We start from the raw sequence: 18813 nt of genomic DNA on the forward strand, positions 1-18813 counted from the left end.
CATTTGAAGTTTTGAAGTGACATATAGAGAGAATTTAAAAAGTATCGGCTCGTTGTTTTTTATTTTGTTAATATTATAGGCTATGACTTCCACAGAAAGCAATTTACCTCACACGTTGCAAACAAGATTTATGCATGGTTGATTTCGGTATTTAATCGTGCACAAATATAATACTATGACTAAATACGTAAAGGCTGTGGTGAACAAAACAACAACATATTACTGCCTTAAGGAAGGCCTGAAGGTATATTAACGAAATGAAATATGTCATCGAACTTGACAGCATATACGCCAGTGCGAATTGAATTATTAACCAACTGACAACAGAAGACAACAGTCAGATTTTGAACTGAGTTGGTAAAATACAAAAAATGTGGTTTCAAAAAACCTTACTGCTTGTGTGTTTCGTTTTTATGGGAGTAGAAGGTAAGTTATCATTTTTGTTTTTTATCTGAAAATGCCCGGACGACAATTTATTCGATATGATTATTATCTATCGAATATTTGCCTGCGCAAAAATAAGAATGAAGTTTGCTTTTGGTTTAATAACATTGTTCATTATTTGGTATTTGTGCCAAAAAAAATTTGTTTTTGCGCGTTTTTTATATGGAGAATTATTGAGGTAAATATGCAGAAACATTTCATAGAAATTAAAATATTATTGTGCTTCTTCTTCTATTGATTTAGAATGTTGTCTTAGCCATTGCGGATAAAAACCGACCGATTAAGAAATTTTTTTTTTGACAATTCCGACAAATTATCCAACACTGAATGCCCAATTTACGATGATACGTACTGACGCATTCCCATCGTGCATTCGAGACGTAGTTTTTCTTGCGGACGCAATTCATCACGAATGAAAAATAGTTACACTGAGAATGACGATAATTATTGTTAAAAGATAAGAAAAGAAAAAAATTTGAATGGAGAAAATTTTTTGGTTTATCGAATCTTCTTCCTCTAGCTTTTAGTATTTTGATTAGAGGATGGCCATAAATCAACGGACATGAGAAACATGGTCAGCGTATGCACGTAAAATGGCATTCAGAACAAACGTATTTTGCAAAAATAAATAAACTCTGTCAAACAACACTTAGTACGATAAGTTGTAACAAAGACCCATTAATCTCTCCTTTAAACACAATCCGTGCGCTTCAACAAGAATGAATATTATTGAGCATCAAAGAATAAAATCAGTGTTCAGTGAAGATGGAATTGTCAGTTGAACATGATTAAAGATGTTTACCATCGATCGGATTCAAATGCTTCATAAAATAATTAATATCGTAATCAATTAATATTACTTAAAATATTGTGGTAAATAATGATATCATCATTAATATTTAAAAGCATTTATTTATAGTTTTACAACCACCGCGATACGGAAATTTTCATGTAGACTCGCCCTCAAGCCATTTCATGTAAATGCTTTCGTTACATTTTTAATTTTGACGTGAGCATTTTGAGACGAATCGGTGACTCATCTCATGTCAAAATTTAATTAAAACATATTGAGTCATTTTAATTTTCGATTTCTGTATTGAATGGAAAGTACAGGGTTTCGATGCTAAAAACATTTCCGAACGAATATATTATTGCCAGGCATGGAACGTACGTGAAATACTCTTTATCAATGAAACATACCAACTTTCATGATTATAAGTTTCCAACAGTTTCATATAAACTTTTCCACTTGCAGACATTAACTTGTTTTTATCCATATCAAGCTATTCAAAAATAGTAACGTTTTTTCTTGGTGCATAGAAATGTGATTCGGTCCATTAATAGTTTTCTCTATTGTTCTTAGTCAATAAAAATATAAGATATTGTAGATTACAGAAAATAGGAAAACTATCCATTTCTAAACATTCATCGAAATCTCGACATTTTTACGTTTACATCTTCACTTAAAATCTTACATTTCATTAGAATCATAAGAATATATTAATCTAGAAGTTCAATTCTCTAAATTAACAAATTAATGTTTAAATACTGTCGCAAGATAGGTTTAAATTATTTGTGAGAACAAAAGAAATGGCACTGCTGTTATGAATAAATATTTCGTAAATTCAAAATTAAAATGTAATGTGGTATCTCAACATTTTTCTGAAATAACATGAAAGCAATCTCTTGCGCACTCATTCGGAAATAAGAGACACTCATACTAGAAAAAATTTCGGATGGCATATGAAATACCACGAGCTAGTGAAATATTTCAGATTGATGGTAGCAGTTTCTTATGTTGTGAACAGCGTTTATTAAATAGCTTCGTATGTACATATTTTTTAATTTTTAAAAATGTACGCCAAATTAAATTATTAAATTTTCCCTGTGTTGTAATTTTTCAACTCCCAAATTGAGCATATGACGAATAATTCTTTATGTTGATGTTGTAACATTTTTTATGAGCAATATTTCGAGTTTTAACTTTCCTCGTCTATGTTCCAGCGTGTCGAATGCCAAGTAAAGATTATCCACCAGACGCGTTCCCCGAACATGGCGACCAAGGCGATCAAGATGGGGATTCACAAGGCAGAAAGAAAAGGCACGTGGTAACTAACCCCCACGACGTTGACCATGTTTTGAGCGACTTTTTCACTACATGTTTGTTTGATAAAACCGGAAGTGTTTTCTCATCGTGGAGAGCCGTTATTGATTTTGTTCTTCGTGATACAAGATGGTATTCTGCATCCGACGAACAGTTTTGTAAACGGTGAGTTTATTTGAAAATAATAATTTGAGTCTATGAATTCATAGAATTCAATAATGATTTACCATTTTAATAGGATTAAATATAATTTAATTTGTGTTTCCAGACAATCCAATATTAATTAAATGAAAGCAACAATAAACCACCTTATTTTACAGAAACTATGACCGCGAAATTCCTGTTGAATGCTGGCAGAATCGTTTTGAAAAGCTCGTTGCTCTAGATTCAAAGTTGCTTCCAAAAGCGAAGGAATGCATGCAAGAATATGCTTGGTCGAAAGGTAGGAGATATAATTTCCATATTATATTCTTATAAAAAAGCGTTGCAGCAACATACAAAGGGTAAGGTATGGATGTTCCTATTCTGTTACGATAAATAGAAAATCTTATCTGCCATTTACATGACAATCCCGTTGGACATCGGATGGAAATTTCGAAGATTTTAGAAGTGTCAGTAAATGAAGATATAAACAATGCCCACAAAAATGAGTATATCATAAATAATTTCCCAACCCGATTTTCAATTCATGTAGTGGTTTCGAATGCATAACTTGTACAGCCTGATAAACCCCAAAGTGATTGGAAATTGAAGCAATGAGGATACGGTGGTATTTTTGATTGTTATTACCTTTTATTATTTTCTTTTCTAGAAACACCTATCCGTGGAAAACGTGGCGTGGCGTCACCTGGACGTCCTCGAACCACCTTAAAAATTGATATTTGTCTTGGAATTTCCACAAAGGAATATGGATCTTGCGTGGAAGATAATCTCTTAACTAGAAAAAATATTGCAATGTATGGTTCATTGAAAGAATATAACCAGAAGTCCATTGATGACTTTGTATCCGATCACTATTCTGAGTGCAGGTATTGATTGAGCTCTTACGATATTTGGTATAAGAAATATACCGGAATGCATAATTAACTAACACTTTACCGTTTAAGTGCTACAAGTATTTTTTCTTGAAAAGTACACGCGCAAGGTGAAAGTATTAAATTACACTGTGCGAGACTATTTTTCAACAGGCATTTCACCAAACATAACACCACAGATCTTCACAAGTATCTAAGAAATTAGACTACAATGTGTCCTGGAAGTACATCAACAGCCAATTATTAATCAATTAAACTGAATTATAAAAACATACATATGAGATTCTATTACGACATGAACTGAAAAATCATTGCTAATTGATAGGTAAAAACGTCCTATATATATATATATATATTAGTATAATTGTGCATGAGTACAATGTAACAATGTAAAATTACAGCAAACTATTGTGACTCTCCATTGCTATTCCATTATATTTACTGGGTTGGTCAGTTTCGTTTGGTGTTTCACGGTATGGCAAAAAAGTTAAATCAAATGCTAACAATTTGTTTTAGAATCACATCTCGGTACAACCGTTTTACTGGAAATGTCTACATGGAAAATTGTCCAATTCATTATTTGAATCCATCATTCAATACAGCACCTCGTACGCCTACATGTTTGTCAACAACGTTCAAGGAAATTGTACGAACTTCATCGCCTCTTTTCGCTGCAACAAAAACTTGTATTCAAAAATATTCTAACGGTGAGAACTTTATTTTAATTTACATGTACACATATTGATTTTGTCTCATACGCGTCATTTTTGTTAACGTTTGCGCAATATTTGTGGGTAGTTCAGCATGTATTTGGTTTGTTTCGAGCGCCCTCAATGAACACGAGGTGTGATACAGCATTAATTTAGCCCCGGGCTCGATAAATTAATCCGTATTCTGAACGACGGAGCAAACACGTAGAGGAATATTATTGCTGTGCTAAAATTTTAAGTAAAATTTTTTTAAATTTTTATTTTGCAAGTTGTCTCATCTTTCTTAATTAAATATTACATTAATTAAATTACATTAAATATTACATAAATTAAATAAATACAGCATTAATTTAGCCCCGGGATCGATAAATTAATCCGTATTCTGAACGACGGAGCAAACACGTAGAGGAATATTATCGCTGTGCTAAAATTTTAAGTAAAATTTTTTTAAATTTTCATTTTGCAAGTTGTCTCATCTTTCTTAATTAAATATGGATGGTGGATTAAGCATCAAATTTACGCTTTCCCTGCAGTTCATCCGTATTTATGGGCTGCATCGCTATGTATTATCACTATTTTTACTGCAGATAAATGCAAAAATGTGAAATGCTGGCGTCCGTATGAACAATGTGACCCATCAACTGGAAGATGCATTTGTCGGCCGGGATATGAGAAAAATAACCGAGGAACTTGTGTTGGTAAGACGTCAATAGGCTGTTGCTGTTTTCTCTCCATCTCCACTTTTATTTTTTTTTAAATTCTGTATTTTTAAACAGAAGAAAACAAATGCCGGGCCAGATTCTGCAGTGGCTTACACAAAGTGTGTGATCCAGATACGGGAAACTGCGTCTGCAAGGAAAACTACGTCTTGAATGCACGCGGTGATTGCGTCAGTACGTATTTGTTACTTTTTTATCGAAATTGTAAAAAAAATATTCTTTTTCATTGATTGGTTTTTATTCGTAATGGGTTAGACCAGGGGTCTCCAACTCAAAACATGTCGTGGGCCACTTTTTAAAATTTATTGACTACGCGGGCCGCAAACCAAGAAATCAGGTATAAAAATGGGTATCTGAATGTATTGTGTTGAAATTACACTTGAATCTCACAGCAAACGAGACATGAAACATATTCATTCACTTGTGCTGGATATTTGATCTCGATGTTTGGCCTTATTTTGCGTTGGTGTGCTAGTCTTAAGACAGCATGCAAATGCTCGTCCGTTAGTCGTGTGCGGAGGGCTGACTTGCTAACTTTCATAGTGCTTTCATAACTGCTCGCAAATATAAGAACTGCCAAAAATTGCAGGTATGCAAAGTGAATGTGCAATTAGCTTTGCAAACCATTCTTCGGGCACAATGGAGTGACCGAAACTCGTTTATTTCGTCACAATGAACATGCGAAATAAAATTATCGCATCTATAATAATTGCATCATAACAAAATTATAAAACATGAACGTGGACAACAGGGGGGAATTTTGCTTCACTTTTCACAGTTTGTCGGACTCTTGATGATAAATGACGCGATAAAACCTACTAATAGTGAACGTCGTACTATCTTAGTTTTTGTGGAAAAATGCCAAACATGATGCGGACGCAAAAAAAAAATGGTTGGCGGTCCGCATGCGGCCCGCGTGTTGGAGACCCCTGGGTTAGACAATATTCTAAATTGACAGAGGCAGAAACACAATAATATTCTAATTTCTGTGAAATGTTTCCGCAGTCTGAGTCGGTATTTTTTTTAAATCTTTGCCAAATAGCATACCCCGATTTGTTGTACAATGAATAAAGTGATGCTCGACGTTTCTCTAAATACACCATAAAAAATAAATTTAGTGGTTTACGATTTTATCAATTATTTGGTGATTTTTTATTTTATTCACTCTCTTTATGTCTGATGTTCAATTTTAGTGCTGAGTAGATGCGCATTGATATTTTGTGGAGGACAATATAAAACTTGTGACGAACGAACAGGATTATGTGTCTGTATGGAAGGTTACGTTCCAGATGGGAACGGTATTTGTCGTGGTGAGTCCCATCAATTCTGTCGCTTCGTTTTTCTTTATTCCCTGACTTTGTCCTTGTTGGTTCTTCTGTACTACCTTAGCTCGTTGTTTTCATACCCACTTATTTATTTCTCTTCTCTACTTGAATATTTACTGCAGAAATTATAGTTTATCTTTGTAAAAGTTTTAGTTGTTTTTAGAACAATCTTCTGATCCATGTCGGAGAAAGATTTGTGGCGTTGGTGAACAATGTGTTGTATATGAAGGATCCCCGTTTTGTGTTTGTATGGAAGGTTACGAAAGAATTGTTCCTGGAATATGCAGAAGTGAGTCGGTATTACTATAAATTTTAATGCTATTTCAGCTTTATATATAATAGTGTTTTCTATTGACGCGGTTTCATTATATCGGTGGAATTAATATGAATACTCCAATTAACATTCATGTGTCATTTGTGAATATTCTTTTTTAATACTCTAATTATAACGTAATTCTTTAAATTGCAGTGCCAAACAATTGTCGCCAAACGAATTGTGGGCCTAATGGTAGATGTAGAATGAGACAGGGGCGGCCGGTTTGTTTTTGCAATCCTGGGTATATCAGGAAAGGCGGCAAATGTGAACCAGAAGGTATTACTTTTTGCTTATTCTTGATAAACTAAATAAATGAAGGGGTGAGTTAAAAATGATACATAATGTATGATAATATAGAAAATGAACCACTTACCACTCACAATTTTGTTTTCGTCCTCCCCCCTTATACCCTCAAGAAGGAGTCGTGGAATAATTGAAAATTCAGTTTAATGTAACGCATATCTATCTTTTTACACATTCAGTTTAATTTAAAACCCAGCATTTGATACGACTTATTGTTTCCACAGTAATTGATCCATGTGCAACTGTCCGTTGCGGTAGATATATGGAGTGTAAAGTCGATCAATTCGGTGCACCAGGTTGCGTTTGCATTGCTGGATATGTTCCTGACCCTGAAATGAATGGAGTAGGCTGCAAGCGTCCTGGTGAGTAGAAAGTTAAATAAAAACTACTGCGAGTTTAGCTTAATTATTGATAGGGCATACCTTTGTGCAGACTGATAATTATAACGCGAAAGTGCTTGAGACTTGATCCAATCCGATTAGTTATCCAAAAGTATGTTGCGTTGGACAGTGTGTTTAATCACACAGTTGAACTTAGATATTTTTTTATAACAGACCCGTGTGATAATGTTGATTGCGGTCCGCACGGTAGATGTGTCAGAAACGGAAACTGTGTTTGCAATCCGGGATATAGCAAAGTAAACGGACGCTGTGTTGGTAAGTTATCCCAATTTTTTTTTTTTTTTTTATTTATTTATCACAATTTCTTGCTTGATGATAGTTTAATTCTGAAATGCATCTGAAAAAGGAAACTAAAATTTTTTTTTTTAGATCCTTGCGAAAACATTAATTGTGGGCCAAACGGTAGATGCGTAAGAGGGCGTTGTATTTGCGATAGAGGTTTTGTAGAAGTTAACAGACGATGTGTTGGTAAGTCAATAATAAATCCTATAGTGGTTACGTATTTGATACAGATAGTTATTTGGTCGCTCTATTTATATCGCGATAGACTTGAATTTTCAATCACCTTCAATCACATTATAAGATGACTTATATCATTTTACTTATAATTCGCAACAACTATCCTCCTAGCTAAAAGATTGTTCAGCATAGCTCTCCATTATACACAACAATTATCACTCGAGTCAGGTTTGAAGTCTGAAGGTGACCAATGGCTCACGGTGGGCTTAATATAAACGTCAATGTTTACAATTCAGGGTGGTCCAAAGCTGTCGGCTTCGGCGGGAACAAAATTATTTTTGCATTGTTCGCGGGCCACAATAGTGCCAGGAATAGGTGAACTGTGCAATAAAAAACAAACACTTTTATTGTGCAAACGCATTGAACGCATTGTCATTTATCAAGCTAGAACATGCAAAAAATACCAAAACACGTACTAAAACCAGCAAAAGTCTTTCCATATCTACATTTAGTGTAAGATTTCAAGCTATTCAGAACGGAAAAAGCGCTTCCGAAAATCTAAGTGCTTTCGAACATCGATGAAATCTTCAAACCACCAAAATCTTAACTTTGGAAAATGCTCATTGCTCACACGATTCTAAAATTCTGTTTTGAATTATATTCCTTTGTCACCGACCGACACGACTTGCCTACATATCAAGCAAGCATTGTGGTATTTATTATTCCTCACCCATCCAGTTAAAAATCTGTTTGAATTCGTCAGCTTTCTTTTCAAACTCATGTTTACAAAATAACTTACAAAAAACTGCAGATTGATCGATTACCAATTGTGAGGTACGGAAGGGTAATTACAAAATTTTCTGATATGCAGCATTTTTTAAAATACTGTTTAGGCTGGTTGCAAAAAAGCCGGCATGGATTATATTATTAGGCCATAACATTAACGTTCAGTTATCAGGCATAGCCAACCTAGGCTAATAAAATCCGGATTCGATTTTTAGTTTTCTATGATGCCAAAATTGGTAGGATATATATTTCCGACCAAAAAGGTAGAAAGCAAGATAACAATTTAGACTGCCTAGCCATAACACTAGTCAATTCAATGACATTATTGATGTAACAATTTGTCGAAATATTTTTTGGGGTTATTTTTATGACGAAACAACACCAAATGCGATTTTTTTTAATATTCTCGTAATGCGACGCGGGTCACAGACAATGAGTCCGCGGGCCACAGACAATGAGCCCGCGGGCCTGGGTGTGGACCACGCTGGTCTACATAATCATGATATTATAAAAAAAAAAAAAATGAGATCATCGTTGAATAAACATGGATCTTCTTGATTTCTATTCCACTTTTCGCGATGAATTCAAAATGGAGGATTCACAAAAGCAATTTTTACCATCAATGTTCATACAATATTAGGCATTTTCCAAAAATTATACGAATATTCCATTGTGTTTTTATAATGCGTAATCTTACAATCTGCTAAAATAATGAGCATTTTTGCCTCGTTTAACGCAATTTTCGATATGTTTTACAGGTCCATGTGACGGTGTTACTTGTCCAGATAACAGTGCCTGTAGTAATGGAAACTGCGTGTGCGATTCTGGATTTTCTAAAAACTCAGACGGAGAATGCATAAGTAAATGAATTTTTTTTTCCACAGTCAACGCTCTATTTTAAATAATATGAAGTTTTTTTCTTAGCATTTCTTTAGCATGCAGTCACTAACAGTCTTTTATTATATATATATATACCTGCAACAAGTACCAAAACGAGTTTATAAGCTAAGGCACGAAAATATGTCGAAATATAGGTTTGATACATATTTTTGAAAGTAAATACAATTTTGCAATAGTTATCGATTTTTTTCAGGAATAAACCCTTGTGATGGAGTTACATGCGAAAGGAATCAGAGGTGCGTTAGGCAAACTGGACAGTGCGTCTGTTTACCTAATTTTATTCCCAATCCAGTCGGACCTGGATGCGTACCGAGAGGTAATAACTTTATATATGTGTTGATAGCCGTTTTGTTATAAAAAGCATGTGTTTTGTTGAAAAGGTTTGAGGCTGTATAGGCTTTTCTCCAAAGTTTCTCAGATATTGTTAAATATATACAGTTGATCACAAAAAATAAGAATCATTGATTTTACTTCTTATAGGCGTCAATACTACTAACGTTCAGTTTTTATCTTTGTGTAAATAATACCAATGAATACCAACAACCTTGATTTAAAAACGGCAAAGGAAAAAATTACTCATTATATCTTTTCAATATTGATCCTCAAAATTGTTTAGTCGTGAACTATCAAGCCAAAAGCTAAGTTTGTGTAAAGTCAAATAAATGAAAATTACACAAATCCATTTCTGGTAAAACCACAAAAAAATTGTAAAAAAAGTTTCATTGGGGGATAGATAAAATTTGAGTTCATTCGTCAAAGGGTTACCAAATCTAAATTCTTCATTTTTTTTACCACTTCGATTCATTACTCAGACCGTTGCGCTGGTGTGACATGCACCGGTAACAAGGTCTGCGATAACGGAAACTGCGTGTGTGCATCTGGATTTAGAGAAAATGCAGATGGAGAATGTACAAGTAAATGATTTTATTTTCACAGTCAATGCTTTATTTTAAATAATATGAAGTTTTTTTTTAATTTTAGCATACAGTTACTAACTGTCTTTTTTATATATAACTGCAACACGTACCAAAACGAGTTTATAAAGCTAAGAAACGAAAATATGTGGAAATATAGGTTTGATACATATTATTAAAAGTAAATACAATTTTTCAATAGGTATCGATTTTTTTTTCAGGAATAAACCCTTGTGACGTAGTTACATGCGAAAGGAATCAGAGGTGCGTTAGGCGAACTGGACAGTGCGTCTGTTTACCTAATTTTATTCCCAATCCAGTCGGACCTGGATGCGTACCGAGAGGTAATAACTTTATATATGTGTTGATAGCCGCTTTGTTAAAAAGTGCATGTGTTTTGTTATAAAGATTTACGCCTGTATAGGCTTTTCTCCAAAGTGTTTCAGATATTGTTAAATATATACACAAAAAATAGGAATCATTGATTTTACTTCCCATCGTGCGTCAATACTACAACTGTTCAGCTTTATCTTTGTGTAAATAATTTTGGATACCAACAACCTTGAACTAAATCGGAAAAAGAAATATATAAAATTACTCATTATATCTTTTAAATATTGATCCTCAAAATTGTTTAGTCGTGAACTATCAAGCCAAAAGCTAAGTTTGTATAAATTCAAATAAATGAAAATTACACAAATCCATTTCTGGTAAAACCACAAAAAATTGAAAAAAAAGTTCCATTTGGGGATAGATAAAATTTGAGTTCATTCGTCAAAGGGTTACGAAATCTAAACTCTTCATTTTTCTATCACTTCGATTCATTACTTAGACCGTTGCGCTGGTGTGACATGCACCGGTAACAAGGTCTGCGATAACGGAAACTGCGTGTGTGCATCTGGATTTAGAGAAAATGCAGATGGAGAATGTACAAGTAAGTCCGTTTTATGCTTATTTGTGATGTAGTACTTATGTGCTTTAATTAACAAACATCAAAAATATGCTGGCGTTTTTTTTAAACTATAACTTAGTAATAATCATAGGCATTTTCAAATTAAACCGTTGATAGTGTATGGGAAGATTAGCTCATTCTCAACCGATGACTCGTGGTCGAAATAAGATCATGATGGAGCCAAGAATCTAGCCCCAAAGACCGAAAAGTACACAGTTTGTTTGCAGAGTTTAATTCTCTAAACCTAATCTCTGCAACGAAATGATTTTTCGATATTCAATGTTCAATTCAATGTGAAATTCTCCAATTTTGTCGTTACAACTTTTTTTTTCAGGAATAAGCCCATGTGAAGGTTTTAGATGCCCAACAAACATGAGGTGTCAAGTTAGAGGGGAAGGTCAAGTATGCGTTTGTTTACCTGGCTTTATACGAAACCCTACTAATGCTCCTGGATGCATAAGAGGTATGTTTATATATCATACTTTTTTACCCGAACAAATATGTGGGTTCATAAACAAAGTCTAACCGAATGGGCGACATTCTGAGCAAAATTTCCTGTCAATACTGTCAAACCCATAATGTGATGTCACAATATCAACATTAAATTTTATCATGGTAATGAAAAAAGCCTGGGTCCTAATTCGTGGTTTCTTCAACTGTTATTGTGCTATAATCAGATGCGTGCGCGGGAATATCTTGTCCGGACAACAGCGTGTGTATCAATGGAGATTGTATCTGCCAGCCACCATTAAGAAAAGATGAATCTGGTCAATGCGTCAGTAAGTATCACGAGTTACAATATAATTCTCTCTAATATTAGAATCTGACGTCTGTTCGTCCTGATCTCAACTAAATATTTAAAAATGTGCCGATCTTCTGTACTTTGTAGAAAATTTGGATTTAAGCGGGGTTTGTAATCAAATAGGAATCTCAATATTTTTCATTTTGGATAAATTAATTTGACTCACTAGAAAATATTTTGTTCATATTATTTTTTTATAACAAATGTCACGCTGACTGATAACAAAAAAACATATACACTCTCGATCGCTGCGGAAGGACCAAATTCCACTGACGTGTAATAAAGACTTATTTCAGGTTGTAATAAATTTAAGTATTGGTTGATCTTGAAAAAGTGTTATTTGTAAAAACTCAGGTGGAAGTCTATGCGACAACTTTCCTCCATGCGGAAGAAACGAAGAATGCCGAATCAATTCTGATGGTTTGCCTGAATGCCAGTGCATGTCAGGTTTCATCAGAAATCCAAGAGGATCTGGTTGTATTGCAGGTAAGGTGGTTTGATAATATATGGATGGTTGTAAAGTATTTTAATTTTGTAAGTCTACACAGATGTGTTTTCAACACTGCAAGAAGCAAACATTTTGTGTATAATTTTTTCAATTCAAAAAGTGTCGTTATATTCTTACGAACTTTACTGCGCATCATAGTACATTAACACTGTATTACCAGAGAAGGCAGTATTGGAACAATTCCCTGTGATGTTTGGACCGTACATGGTGGTAGTAAAGTGGTAAAATTTAAAACAAAAATAGAACGTAAAAGCAGGCTGAATTCTTCTGTAGCAGGGCGACGTCATCAATTGAAGCGCTGAATTTGCAAATTCCTCAAATCCAATTGTAAATTTCTTGACAACGATTTTATTCATATATATCAATAGTTTTGGAGAACGCTTTGTGTGAAAATTACATAAGAAAAAGATAAGGCTGCAAATAGTAATCTAGTATTAGCATTTGACCCTTTGCTATACACACGTTCATAAAACTTTCACAAATTTTTGGCACCATGGCCACATAGCTGAGAAAACGTAGGCATACGCTAATGAAGATCCGCGAGTGAAGTTTCAGGGCCTAATGGTTGATGATTTGAATAGCTTTGAAAAATCCGATACAAATGGGAAGAACCCAAGCCTACGGAGCCTAAGGAATAAATAAATGTTCGTTTGTAGAATCAGTTTCTATACTTTTGACTTGAACATTTCTAATATTCCGCACAACTTCATACATATCGATCCCAACCATATCAACAATATTGTATTTGCCTAAAAGACATTGTTCCATCAAGTTATTCCAATTTTACAATTCCGTATTTCTAAAAATGTTCGCAAAAATACTTGAATGTATTATTTCACGAATATGATTTCTTTACGTAATTTCTCAAATACAGATCCATGCAGTACTTTGGATTGTGGAGATAATAGTGTCTGTGTTCGAGGAAGATGCCGATGTTCGCCAGGATTTAGAGAAAACGATTCAGGAAACTGTGTTTGTACGTCTTTTTATTCTTTATTCTTTTTATTCAACAGCAATCAACAACCCTATGTGTAGAAATACATTTTTTGTAACCCATCATTTTGGTTATAGATACTCCCTATATTAGAATTAAGTGAGATGCAATGAGGAAACATTTTGACGCTTTCCATTTCGCTCTGATCGTAGCTTAGGTAGAAGCATGAGTTATGCAAGAACCCGGCGTTAACGCATGATATAAATGAATAAACAATAGTTTTACTATCCATGGAGCTTGCCGCATATTTAGTCCATGAGAACAGTCGTGTTATGGTTGAAATCTTCTATGCTAATGAAACACGGTATGCCAGTGCCACATCAATGATATTAGGCAAATCTTTTGTTCATTTATAGCGTTCGATGTATGCGAAGATTTCTGTGGAGAAAACGAAGACTGCGAAGCTACGTCTGGTAGACCAAGATGTTTCTGCAAAGCAGGATTTACACTCAATGAATTCCGAGAATGTGTCCCTTCAAGTGAGTCGCAGGCATTCGCATTATGGCCTTCAGATGTATATTCATCCGTTCCACCAGATAGTAATTGAAATGAAAATTAATAAGAGAACAGGCCATTTACCTCATTTGTAAACAAAACATTCAAGTCCATCACCCAATAGAAAGTTAGTATGTTTAGACATTAACGTGTTAGATGAAACAAGATCAAAATAAAGAATGTTCAAAATATGCATTTACCATAAGAATACAAAAATTCACGTTTTTATCGCCGAATTAGCAAAAAAGTTCTTTTTCTTTGTGTTTTTACAAATTAAAAACACACAATATGTTTTTTTATATTATCTACCTATATCTGGAATATAAAAAGCACTTTTAACACACTGAAACTAACCATTATCCTATTTTGTATACTTTATTAATCCTCGAGGCGAAGCATAGAACATGAAATATTTACTTTAGATTGCTATGGATTAATGGTGCTAAGATATATTGAATCCCCTTTGTGTTGAGAGTTTTCCAATCGATTCAAATTTTAAAATGAAATTTAATTCAATTCATGAAATATTTAAGAATTTCTAAAACAATTTAATTAACCGACTAAAAAAAATTTGAAGCAATAAATTTAAAAATCACAAGTGAGATGTTTTTCAACGAGAAGTAAGGAGTATTGGATATTTTCGTGTTTTAGAAATAGATACATCGTTCATTCAGGATGAGTTGATTGAAATTACTTTATTAATTTCACAAATTTTTATCATTGGTATAAATTCATTGGCTACCCAGATTTTTTCGTCAAAATCAGAACATGGATCTATATCAAAACCCCGCCTTATTTAATGCTAAACATTAGCCTACAACTAAACAACTCCCGACACATTTTGATTCATGCAATCCGAGAAAACAGAAGTAAGCTATTTAAAATAGCTTGAATAATGAGATGATTTTTTGTTCGGTGCTGGCTCCCTACTGGATAGTTCAAAAGAGAAAAAATTCCATCAAATGCATTAGGCACACGCCATGAGCCAATCTCCTTTTGCAAAATTACTGTAAAAACGATCTTGGAAAAAAATTGAGTTTCACTGAATTGACTTAAAAAAAAACACTCATTTTGTTATATTCAGCAACGGATCCATGTGATGGAGTTACCTGCGGGAGAAATATGGATTGCAGGAATGGTAACTGCTTTTGTAGAACTAACTTCATAAGAGATCCAAATGGAAACGGATGCGTGACACCTGGTAATGTATATGTTATTAAATATTGTTTTGATAAATAAAGAAATACACAATCGACCTATATATCATCGCACTTAGAAACTAGCAAAATATATATTCGGTATATTTCAATATGCATCTGCAGATGTTTATAAAAAAACCTTTGCAAATTTTCAGAAAATAGGCTTTTCATCCTATTTCTAAATAAGGTTCAGACTTTTTAAAAAATATACTTCACTTATAACTTAACACAAGAAAGACAATAGCTGTGAAAAAAGTATCATAGTGACCAATAGCATTGCATGGATTTTTGGTTTTGAATTACGTAACAGCGTCTTGCATGCTATAAAGTTACAAGCATACATTTGATTGTATTAGTTAAAAATAAATATTATTCAAATATTTTTAGTTGTTAGATGTGGCGGCACAAGATGTGACAAAAACATGGTATGTCAGAATAATCGATGTGAATGCGCGTCAGGGCACGTACCTGATCCATCAGGCGGTGGGTGCGAACAAATTACCGTCAGTAAGTATCAGCATATTTCAATGAATATAAAATTTTACCACATTGACATAGGACTGCTATATCATATATGTAATATATCTATTAATGTTTTTTTCTCCTGAATTGTTGATTTTGTTCCCATAATGTTTCAAAATTTCACTCATTATTAAGACCTAATATTATATTCATATAACTTTGAACTTCAGCTTCTTGTGACCGGGTTCAATGTGAACGAAACATGGAGTGCAAAGCTGGAAGATGCGTATGCAGGGATGGGTTCGTTCCAACCCCACCTGGCGAAAGAGGCTGTCAACGACCCACGAGTGGTACGTTGATTTCTGGTGTCGATTTCAGTTAATTCAGAATTTTTTTTTTCATATCATATTTCAAAAACACAAAAGAAGTAATATATGCACAATTACAAAAAGTGAAAACAAGTATAAATTCACAAATAATATTTAGAGAAAAACTAACAATGTCAAAAGCAGCTTGAAGGTCTATTTTAAAGCAGAATGCTTCACTATGAAGATAATGCTGACGTCGATTATCAGCGTTGAGAACTAAAGTAAATTTTCAATCATACTTTCAGCCTGTACCGGAAACAAAATTTTCAACGCATGCCCAACAATGTGCCCACAAACTTGTCAAAATCGAGGTACTTCCATTTCATGTGCGGCTGGCTGCAGGCCAGGTGTTACGTGCGTATGCAGACCGGGTCAGGTAGAAACAAGCTCGACAGATTCGACCTGCAGAGATCCAAGTAGCTGTCCGGGTACGGCCAAATATTGTTATTTATATGAGTAAATTTGATTTCGTATTTCTTGTTTTTATCTAGCTTTAATGATTCAAAAAATAAATTTTAACAGAACGTTTCAGTTACATATATAAATCAGCCGACAGCCGACAAAAATGGCAATATATTATAATCTTTTAGTACATTCCTAAACTCTCTGGCAAAAAAAAGCCGCCATTCAAATAAATCGACTTTAAATTTGTAATAAATGAGTATTTGAACTTAAAACTTAAGTATTGTAGTATTTGATGTATTTTGCAACAATTCTGTAAAATATTCTCATTTTCAGCTTCTGGTCCGTGTGAATCGAGTCCATGCCTGAATGGAGGAGTATGTAGCGTTAGTGGAAACGGTTATTCTTGTCAGTGTAGAAGCCCCTTCTCAGGAACGAGATGCGAAAGTATGATTATTATGCTAGAAATTTACATATTAAGAATCGTACTGACTTTCAATATGTATATATATAGATAGAAAAAGAATGCATTTCATTTATGAATGCACTGGACTAAGCCGAGTAACTTGAAATCTGAATCATGCAAGAACAATTGCTAACATTATAAAAATTTTAATCATCTTATATATTATAAATAAAGAATAAAACTAAAAAGTAAATTCTAATGTTTTCTTTTTTGTAGGAGGTTGCACTGCTGAATTTTGTGGAGCAAATGGAAGTTGTGCTAATAATAGTTGCCGATGCAACAATGGGTTTTTCCCAGATGGAAAGGGAGGCTGCTCTCCCTAAACTTATCGCTTCCATTTTGATTGGACAGATAAATAATACTGGAATTTAGCATTTGCATCGTATTAGAAATTCATACATTGCATTCATTTTATTATTCGTTCATTTACTCATTAGTAATTATATACTGCAACTGCAACTGCATTAACATAAAAATAAATACTCATACTTGTAGGGTGGTGATATAAATGGTATTTTTGTTCTGAAATATAAAGATCTCAGTAATAGTAAAGACACCCCGGTTATAAGCATTAATTTACAATTTTTGTTGTAGTTGAATATTATCAATAAATGTTGATCATAATGCCTTTAGTTAAAATGCTTAGACAAACTTTTGTCTACAGCTTGTTCCTGGCAGCCATCATTTAGGGAAGTATACCCAGTTGGCATGATTGCTTCGGGAATTGTTTCAGATTGCATCAGATTTTACGTTTCATATGTGAAGTCATCGACAATCGAGAAAATGCGATACGAGCATTGTCGCCGGATGATATGCAATATGTCTGTCTAGCATTGAAATTCAAGAGATTGCAACTGGGAAAATATAGTTAAATTCGATGTATTGCCAAAGTATGCTGAAAATGAATACTTGAAGAGGAAAATAATACCAGTTTGGTGCTTTGTTTGCAACTTCAACATTGCCAAACATATTTTGAAAAACAAAAAATCGAATAATAATAAAAAGAATATGTTGGACAATGGTTACAGCACCAATTATATTAAAGCAACATTGATGATATAATATTATGAAAAAAATCCAGAACCGTAATGCAGAAACTACGGATTAAAACCGACAATTTTAATTAGCATTAATGTACTACAAAATTACAACATTAGGACTTGAAACCTTCAGGAAATATTTCCAATATGGCGCTTTGTTTAACTAACCGTTTTCAAGTATAGATGTTGAAATCTATAAATACGATTTGCACCATTTTTCGGGACGGGTAAACTCAAAAACGCAGAAATCACATTAATATATATATATATATATATATATGTGTGTACTCGGGTTTGGCATTGTTCTAACTAAGCCTTTATTGTACGTAAACATATAAATACAACTCTAAATCTTCAAGACAAATATACTATAAATTTTATAAAACGCTTCGAAAAAATTTTGAATTTGAAGTTGAAGTTTAAAAAATCAAAGTAGTGAAAACAACTGTGAAGATACCAAAAATATGGGTTGGCAAAATCTAGCTCGATGTGATGTACCTCAATAAATGTTCCAAAACCTTAGATAACAAACAATACAACCAACAATGAAAATCAATACAACGCATATTTTCGAAACGATCCGCTGTTTTCATTCAAAATAAGTATAACATTTCGTTAAGATTTCAACACTCGTTCAACTTACAATATCAATCGAATCGATGTCAATGATGAATTACAATCAGCATTATAGAAACGAAAAAACTAAGCTG

General features: G+C 33.6%; 1 protein-coding gene across 5 annotated transcripts; it reads left to right on the forward strand.

Moving 5' to 3' along the window:
- The first annotated feature begins 228 nt into the window (after window positions 1-228).
- Window positions 229-17689, forward strand: LOC120342508 (uncharacterized). Of its 5 annotated transcripts, none has more exons than XM_078110857.1 (29): window positions 229-426; window positions 2449-2713; window positions 2869-2990; window positions 3360-3576; window positions 4099-4289; window positions 4880-4990; window positions 5069-5185; window positions 6205-6321; window positions 6500-6625; window positions 6806-6928; window positions 7180-7317; window positions 7510-7611; window positions 7726-7824; window positions 9360-9461; window positions 9695-9817; window positions 10314-10415; window positions 10637-10759; window positions 11248-11349; window positions 11702-11830; window positions 12045-12146; window positions 12524-12655; window positions 13552-13653; window positions 14028-14150; window positions 15251-15367; window positions 15753-15872; window positions 16058-16177; window positions 16441-16623; window positions 16934-17044; window positions 17280-17689. In XM_078110857.1, exons 1-29 carry the CDS (start codon window positions 372-374, stop codon window positions 17384-17386), a joined length of 3681 nt encoding a protein of 1226 aa, XP_077966983.1. In that variant the 5' UTR covers window positions 229-371; the 3' UTR covers window positions 17387-17689. The 5 variants fall into 5 exon arrangements, with proteins under 5 accessions (XP_077966983.1, XP_077966984.1, XP_077966985.1 ...); XM_078110858.1 differs by having other exon boundaries at window positions 5072-5185; XM_078110859.1 differs by lacking the exon at window positions 10314-10415.
- Window positions 17690-18813: the final 1124 nt, after the last annotated feature.

The sequence above is a fragment of the Styela clava genome, chromosome 3 (genome assembly GCF_964204865.1).
Source record: "Styela clava chromosome 3, kaStyClav1.hap1.2, whole genome shotgun sequence".
NCBI classification, from domain to species: domain Eukaryota; kingdom Metazoa; phylum Chordata; class Ascidiacea; order Stolidobranchia; family Styelidae; genus Styela; species Styela clava.